The sequence below is a fragment of the Pygoscelis adeliae genome, unplaced genomic scaffold, assembly GCF_000699105.1.
Source record: "Pygoscelis adeliae isolate BGI_AS28 unplaced genomic scaffold, ASM69910v1 Scaffold106, whole genome shotgun sequence".
In the NCBI taxonomy this organism is placed as follows: domain Eukaryota; kingdom Metazoa; phylum Chordata; class Aves; order Sphenisciformes; family Spheniscidae; genus Pygoscelis; species Pygoscelis adeliae.
Genome location: NW_008824939.1, coordinates 158,180 through 167,054, shown reverse-complemented (window position 1 = coordinate 167,054; position 8,875 = coordinate 158,180). Strand labels below are relative to the sequence as shown.

The window sequence follows — 8,875 nt, the reverse complement described above, 5'->3', positions numbered from 1 at the left end:
AGGTCAGAGCAGACATTATACTAAAGAAGTCAAAGTCTGCAGCTGGTCGATGTGGGGGGAACACCTCTTTCTGCAAGCCTGGACAGGACAGAGACCTCTGAGGGGCCTCTATCCTGTACTGAAAGTCTTACGATGAGGACTTTTTAGGTCTGGAACAGATGGGAGAGACCGGAATTGAGGCAATTTGTTTTGTGCTGTACCAGCTACAGCTCCTGTGTGGAGATTATATTAAACACCAGAGAGTTAGATGTAATAAACTCAAGACTCTTAACCTCAGTCTCATTCTGAGACTTTCGTTAGAAGTAAGAAAGATGGCACACCAGCACCTCCCACCTCCTCCTCTTTCACCTGATGTGTTCCCCAATCTTGAGGACTTTTTAGGTCTGGAACAGATGGGAGAGACCGGAATTGAGGCAATTTGTTTTGTGCTGTACCAGCTACAGCTCCTGTGTGGAGATTATATTAAACACCAGAGAGTTAGATGTAATAAACTCAAGACTCTCAACCTCAGTCTCATTGCACACCAGCACCTCCCACCTCCTTCTCTTTCACCTGATGTGTCCCCCAATCTTCTTGCTTCCCTTTGCCTGTTTTTCTGTGAAATATATTTATGGGGTTTTTTGCTACGTCCATCTAACGTCTGGATAACATCCACTCTCCTACTGTTACTTCTCTTCCACCACTCTCTGCTAGTGAAAGCTGTGTAGACTGAAAGCCTTGTCAACAGGGAGTTTGGTATAATTGAGTTTCTGCAGAGTACTGTGATGTCTTGTTCCTGACCCTTTCCTAAACATTCTGTAGTTAACAATACTTAACCTTCATTTCAAGAAAACCCTCTTAGGGAACCATCGTCTGTGTGATGTACACGCCATCCATTTGACTGTCAATGAATGAGTTTCAGTCTTCATGACACTGACCCCCTTTAACACGTATTAATTAATTTTCAACAGCTATAATTTTCTGAGGCAAGATCAAAGTGTTCGTTAGAAGTAAGAAAGATGGGACGAATCACAGAGCTGGGTACTCCAGTCAGTTTAGTTTTGCACCCCTAATTGCAAGGTTATTTCATACCAGTGTGATCTCTGGCCTAACCAGCATCATTGTGCTATGGTGTATAGCGACTTAAAAAAAGATTACTCAGCAGATAAATATTGTCAACTACATTCTCTTTTCCTTTTTCTGTAGTACTCTTCTAGTGCCTCTCTGTTAATCAAAAGAAATTGCCCAAAAGATAGGTTTTTTTTACTCAATTCCTGTAACACCCCGAGGACGTGCTGTTCTTGTAAGCTGATAGGCAGATAGCTAGATTTTACAGTTTTCTTTACACCTATGTTCTGCAAGCAGCTACTTTTAATGATTCTTCTTGAATCATTATCCAAATTTCTGTATCTTTTAAGTTTAAAGATAAATTTTAAAAGCATTTTATTATCATTGGTCTTCTAGGTTTTTTTAAGGCCTTGTTAATTTTTCTTGCTTTTGTTCTAATACTCCTGTTCCCTAGAGAACTCTGCAGTATGTCTGTTTGGTAGATTCCAGGCAAAAATCCAACACACTAAATTCTTCTGTTCAAACCAGCATTCCCACTTCTAATACAAAGGTAAGCCAGTTTTCTGTATACTCTTGTGTGCTTCTGCCACAAATCATTTTCCCAGAGCGAGCTTACCTGCTCAAACATGAAGGCAAACTCCACCCCATCTTTGGGAACATTCTCAATATCCAAGAAGCAATAAAGCTTAAAATACAGCTGCCACTGTCCTTCCTCCTCTTCTTCTTCAGAGCCAGCAAGTCTGTAAGATAGGAAAGAGAATGAGAGGGGAAAAAAAACAGTAACCAGAAGCACCACGGTACTGGGATGTCCGCAGTGCAACTCACAATATGAAGGTACCCCTGGATTTCTGAAGGAAAGCATACAGAGCTACCTAATTTACCAGGACAATCTCAGTGCAGCAGACTTTTCTGGTAACTTCCATTTTTTCCTCTGAGTCGCACGAAATTTTGATTCAAAAGGATTCAAAGTTCTTATCAGATATACTTGATAAAAAAATTAGATCAATGGTTCTAGACAAATGCAAGAGTTGGGGGCAGGACACAAGGTATTCCCCATTTTCAAGATACTGTTTCCACGTAATTTTGTGACTCTGAAAAGCACCAGCCTCACCACCATCTGAAACAATTTTATTTTTGTCTTTAGAACAGATATAAAATAGACAATGGCATTGCCAGCTTCTTTCACAATTTATTGCTTTCTTTGTATGTCTGGCCACAAAATCACAGTCCATAGTAAGAAATTAGAGCTGCATTTCCATGCCCAAATCTTTGCTCTCTCTTCTGATATAGCTATTATGATGTGAATTGACAAGATCATTGTCAGACTTAAGCAAACCTTCCCTGAGCTCTGCTTAGTAAACCATTACTCTTTGATAAAGGCACTACTAATTTTGTCCTGACAAGCCTGATAGAGGATGCTCCTTTATCACCAAAATAGATGTGAACATGGTTTACCACACAGTGAGAAAGAGCACTTGAACCTTACCAAAGGGAAGTTCAAACCAGAGTGAACGGCTGAATCACTGCGGCTGCTTTGGATAAAACTACCTGACTGTACTATCACTTAAACCAGTGTTACATCCAACTAGGAGTTAAAGACTTTATGAAACATTCTTCTACCTCTCAAACTTGGCCAAGATATCAGCCACAATCACCCGACTCTCAACAGCACGGTCCACCTGCTGATTATGTTCAAAGAGCGCAAACATATTACGGCTGTCCTCCATTGCTAAACCTCGGATCAGCTTTTCAACCACCTGCGAAATCAGAGAGAGAGAGACCACAGAGTAGGTATCACACACACTTTCACAACGAAGAATCAGTACCTCTTCAGGACACTCACCATAGACCTCCATCACATTTCCCCCTTGGTTATCTCATTTTCAGATTAAAGAATTCTAACCCTAAAAGATCATTCCCTGCAAGGAAGCCATTACTTGTATTTGATCATCCTTGCTGTTCTTCTCTGAACCTTTTCAATCATCTCCACTACCCTTTTGGAGATGACGGAATTAGAACTCTGCACAAGATGCAGGCACATAATGGATTTAGATGCCATGATGATATTCTCAGTTCCTCTAGTAACAACTTCACTCTTTACTACTATTTTTTACCTCTGTTTAGCACTAATGTTTTCACAGACTTGCCTACTGTAACCTGGAATCTCGCTTCTGACCTGCCAACAATTAAGTTACTGGTAGAATATCCCTTCCAGAAGGATTACATTGTGAACTGGAATTTCAACTTGTCCAGAAAACTGGGTTTAGCAAGTCTTCAGAATCATTACCTTTCCAATGGGCAGAACAGCAAAAGTGTTTAGATTTTGCAACACAATTGTTAAGTGATATTCTACAACCCAGGCATAGGCCTTGTATAATTCTGAACCCGCAGAATAAGTTGAGCTCTCCCTACAGACTTTGTGGATACAGCAAAAAATTGGTAATTAAAAAAAACTAATGAGAAATGGGAGATGAATGGGAAAAAGGCGTCCCTTCAACAGACCCAGTATCCAGGCACAGAGGTGTGCTTACATCTGGTTAATGCTACTAATGCATTACCTCCCCAGCGCTTGTGTGGGAATTGATGGTTATTTTACAGGAGCCACCGCCATGGCAGTACACTGTTGTGGTCATTTCTTCACGGGTGAGAAGAGCCTGTATTTCCTCCTGGGAGGGCACAAACTCCCTCGTCTTTGTTCTCTTCAGGGAATCACTTATGAATTGCGCATACCTGTCTATTTCTGAGCCTGGAAAGAGGTCTTTTACCCTAATTGTAAAGAGAAGCAAAAAAACCCATCACAGAGTGAACCAGAAAGCACGCACATTACCACATTACAACTTGGACTACTGTACGTAAAGAGTTCAGTAGAGACAGTGATGCCAAGTGCAACCACAGGAATAATGAGCCTGCTTATTTCCTAAACCATACAACCTGCTTTTACTAGTCATTCCAAAGTCACTTCAGTGGCATTTCTCAGCAATGTATGAAATAAGCAGTTCAAACTTTCAGGAATTTAGTACCAGCTGAAGATAGCAGGATTGACTATCTCAATTTACAAAAATGAGATTAAAAACAACGAAATCAAATGTGGCCAGCAGTTCTGAGTATAACATGATCTGCAACTCCAGTGATAAAAACAAGAAATGGCAACATGAAGTATTACTCAGCATCTCTTAGACTGAGGCCCTGGCTGTAGCTATTTGGCGTATGGGCACAAATTTCACCTTTCCTAGCTTGGAAGGAATCAAATAGATTTTATCGATCTTTCTCATCATTAATGAATAGAAAGAGACTACATGGCTGCAGCTCAGCTCCAATGCAGACTGCATTAGATCCTGAACATGAATTGGGAAGAAATGTAAATCATTTAGTTCATGAAAATGGGAGGTTAAAGCAGATTAGAGATACAAATTGTAAGCATTATGTGCTTAGTTAAGCAAACAAATATTGAAAAATTATAAATCTGATTTACAGTATACCTACTACTCCACAGTACACATTGTAACTGTGGCAGCTGCAAGGTACTACATATTTCAATGAATATGAAAGTACGGTCCTCTCCTTCCCTGCAAGTTGAGAATGTTTATATGGACATTATTAAGCAGTAAGTGAGCGGCTGTAAACCCACTTTTAACACAGTTTCATGGTATTCTGTTTGGGTAGCCTTACTTTCCACACCCTTCTGACACAACCGATGAGTGGAATGGGGGGAGTTTGCATACAACAGAACAACTGGTAGCAAGAATTGTGCACAAAGGTAGGAGGCTGCGACACCACAGGATGATGTTTGCACAGGAGGAAGGCGAGACAGAAACTACAACAGGCAGTGGAAGATAAGCAGAGAGAAAGGAAACAGGCTGCAAATGAAAAGGATGTGTACCTTCTGAGGTGGAACTTGAGGTAGCGAAGGATCCCTCTACTGGGCAGAAAAGTGCAGCTCATACATGACATCAGCTGCCAGTGGTGCAGGTTCCCGGTACTGTTGGGATGCGGCATGTGATTAGTTTGTTTGATGAGCTGACAGTACACTTCATCACGAAGGGGCTTTAAATCATGGCAGGTCTGCAGGATGCCTTGGATAATGGGTATGGGGTCAGATACTGTCTCGATTTCCTGAAGGGAGTTAAAGATCTTCACTGCTTCGTCCTGTAAGCTGCTGTAACCCTTCTCTTGTTGCACTGGGGAACGATCACAAAAGTGAAAAGAGGTGAGCATCTCCCTCATTTTCTACTGGCCCAGCAACACTACTGGCACCTGTACTAGTCTGTCACAGAAGAACAGCAACCTGAGCATTAGCTCATCTCCTAAACTTAAATTTATACTCCAAATTCATTAATGCTTCCCCTTTAAATGTGCAAATGCAGTTTTAATGACTATTTGCCAACATCTAACTCATCACCACTGCAAATCCATTTTTGGATATACTGTGCAGAAAAGCAGAGTGACATTTTTAAGGGAAACTAGCATTGAAATCTCGTTCAGGCTTCAGTGTCTGCAGATGAGGTGCCAAGAGACAGCTTTTGGCACCTCATCTGCAGACACAAGTGAAAGGGTGGCAGAAAGTCATCTCTCTGTAAACTGTCTCCTCCCCTCAGAGCAGCTATAAAGCAGAGGGTCACTAATGCAGTTAAGGATCGGATTTAGGTGCCTAAATGCAGACACCGAAGCCTGGCTTACATACTTCCAAAATTCTGTGTTGTGCCCGTATTAGCTTTGACACCCGAGCCAACACAGAATTTTGGCAAATTGCTGTACCACAGATGCAGCTTTTACATATCGTTTAGATTTAAAACACCTACACCAACACTGGTTATGCCTGTTAAGCACCTAAATGTCTGCTTTGAATTGCTCAGAAGTATGTGATACTACCATACTGCTGCAGCTTGCATTCTCCTTTGCGCATCTCTGGGGCTGTAGGTCCTTCTGAATCTCCTATACAGCCACTGCTTCCCCAGAGGCCATGCATTAATTGTACAATACAAATACACAGCCCTGTAGCAGTAAGTTCCACAGTGTAAGTACTTGCTCTGTAATTTTTCTGTATTTCAGAATTTATTTTTTCTGTGCTTTTAATCTGCCACTTAATTTAATCATCGTATCATGAGATACAGTGAGCGGTTACTCCCCTTTCACTTTCTCCATGACAGTCCTCTAGCCCTAAAAACTTCTTTTTGAGGCTGAAGAGTCCTGCTCTATTTAGGCTCTTAACTGTAGGCAAGTCTTTCTATGCCCTTGATCATCTTTGGGTAGGTTTTTACTTCTCCTGTATCTTTGTTAAGATGCGGAAGGCCAAGCTGCATCCCGTATTCAAGATGCAGGTGCATGATACATCAATACAGCCGCACAGAGACTTTCTTTTTCCTTTTCTAAGCTTTCAAAACCTTGCATTAGCTGCTTTGTTTCTCTGCTCAGCACAAGAGTTGACATTTTCATAAAGCTATGTAAATTTCTGTTCACTTTCCTAAGCAGAACTAGATCACTCAGACCCATCACTGCCTATGTGGCAGACTGTTTTTCCCCGTATACATTGCTTTGCATATCCAGACTGAAATTAACTTCTGAAAAGATTTTGTGGCCCAGTCACTCCGTGTTAGAGACTCTTCTATAGGTCTTCAGCAGCAGCTTTCTGTTTTTGTATGCCAGTCTGGAATCATCAGCAAATCACTTTGGTTTTCTGGTGGCCTATCAAACAGTCTAGCTCTTTCATGATCCTGAAGCATTTGAAGAAAGGATTAATTTAGTCTGGTTTTACAGCAGCTTCTGTATGAATACTATGGCACTGCCAGTTGCGTGATGTAATCCTGTTGTAGGATTTCCACTGGAGCCATTCGCAACCCAGTTGCAGCTCAAGGATGAAAGGCTGCGCATCGCCCGGATGGATGATAACCTATCTGCCCCCATTTACTTTAAGATTCAGTATTCCTAAGATACGAGGCAGTGGACACAGAATAGATTCCGGGTAGAGAAAGGGACTGCTCCCTCTCTCTGAACCCTGTGGGCTACACTGCCCCAGATGGACTTCACCTGCACAGAGAGAGCTTACAGACCACTTTTGTGGTGCTCAGGCTCCACACTGATCCTCAAAATGTGAGCGGATTCTGTCAAACGGGTAAAATACTTACAGTTGACACTAACGTCTCCATACGGTAGTGGGAGCAATGGGGAATGCAAAGGGTGCTGGGTATATCGCAAGATTGGGTTCCTCCTATATGTCTGTTCCACTACTTCAAAGTTTGTGCTGTTTTCCTGAAAAAAAAAAAAAAAAAACCCAAAAAAAGAATTATCCTCAAATGGGGATAGTTTTTCGCAGGATGTCCTTATACATTTAGGTTCAAGCTCAACCACCTTCATCTAACTTTCTGGAGGTCCATAGAGGGACTACGTGATCAAAGAATAATGCAGATATAAAAATTACTCTGTACATTATTTCTGAAAATTAAACGTAAGAATAGCCATGCTGGGTCATACCAAAGGTCACCAGGCACGGGATCTTGACTTCAAACGTGACTTGTGGCTGATACCTAATGCAGGCATGTAACAGGCATATATGGCATGATTCCTCCCTGGTATATCCTTCAAACTTTCAACGGTAAATGGTTAATGGACTTTCTGACGACAGATCCACCATGTTTAGTATGTAATAATGAGCCTGTCCTCCCTGAATTGGTCTGGTTGTACTACATGTGTTTACAGAATGGACAACCAAAATGCACATGGTGTTCAAAATCTGGGCCTGTCACTATCATACACACTGGCATCACATTCTTCCACATTTTGTCCTATATTCTGTCCCTAACAATACTTAACATTTCATTTGTCCTTGAACCCTGAGCTGAAGTTTTCCAAGATTCTCCACAATCACTCCCAGCTCTTTCTTCCTGAATAGTTACTATCGAATTGCATCTAGTTTAGAGTTCATCACAATGTATATGTTTACATATACATTTCTTCTGAAATAGCTTTGGTGTGTCTTCTAATACGAGTCTATGTTTAATTTGCCACAGTTTCTGGAAAAAAAGCCTTTTCAAAAATTACTCCTGCTACAGTGGCACAATTTATGCTATTTTGAAGGACATTTTCTTTCCCCCTTTTACTCTGCTATTTAACCACACAAGCCTAAGGTACAAAAAGGAATTCAGGGTAAGTCACATGTCTGGTAGGAATGGAAATTTTTATGTTTGTGTCTGGAGGATGCTTAGGAGAGGAAACGATGAAGCAGGGACTTGCAAATGCTTGATGGTGTAATCCTGCATGCAATTTGTAATTGCACACAGTTGTAGCCTAGACTTATGCAGATCAGCTAACATGCTAATTCAAAATAAAATTCACATAAGATTTGATTATTTCGTTGCAGTCATATAGGTTTCATTTCTCCCCGCCCGCCCAAGACAGCAACCCCGTTTCTTGCCACATTCTCGGCAATGACTGGGTAAGGCCAGTGGTGATCTGGCTGCTCTCAACTCACTTGGGAATGAGCATGATGCCACCTACCCTGATGTCACGAATGAGTTGCTGTGTAGGTGTTTCTATGGGAACTTTGCTGTCAATGACACCTTGAATGGCAGAGGCCCAGCGCATAGCTTCATTCAACAGCTTCGTGTACAGTCTGTAGGAGTGCTTTCGCCCATGGACAATTATGTTCCAATAGCCTGTGGAGAAACAAAGAAGCTGGAAGGTGAAACTTGCTTCCATGTTATCTTCTCTTTTTGTCTGTAGGACGTAGCTGAGGAAAACCCTTGCTGCTTTGATAGCAACATATGGTGTGTCTGGTTAAAATTGATGAGGTAGACATTAAAATCTTCCATTCCCAAAACATATTTTTCAGCAG

The 8,875-nt window shown here is 41.4% G+C and overlaps 1 protein-coding gene across 1 annotated transcript in view; it reads right to left on the bottom strand.

Moving 5' to 3' along the window:
* The window catches only part of LOC103918180 (unconventional myosin-X-like), a 97,831-nt gene that overhangs the window by 4,423 nt on the left and 84,533 nt on the right, over positions 1–8,875 (bottom strand). Inside the window, exons 34-39 of the mRNA XM_009325441.1 lie at positions 8,539–8,696; positions 7,170–7,293; positions 4,928–5,225; positions 3,606–3,813; positions 2,668–2,804; positions 1,664–1,787 (exon numbers count right to left, since the gene is read on the bottom strand). Coding sequence (XP_009323716.1) covers positions 1,664–1,787; positions 2,668–2,804; positions 3,606–3,813; positions 4,928–5,225; positions 7,170–7,293; positions 8,539–8,696 — 1,049 coding nt within the window. The remainder of the gene's footprint in view (positions 1–1,663; positions 1,788–2,667; positions 2,805–3,605; positions 3,814–4,927; positions 5,226–7,169; positions 7,294–8,538; positions 8,697–8,875) is intronic.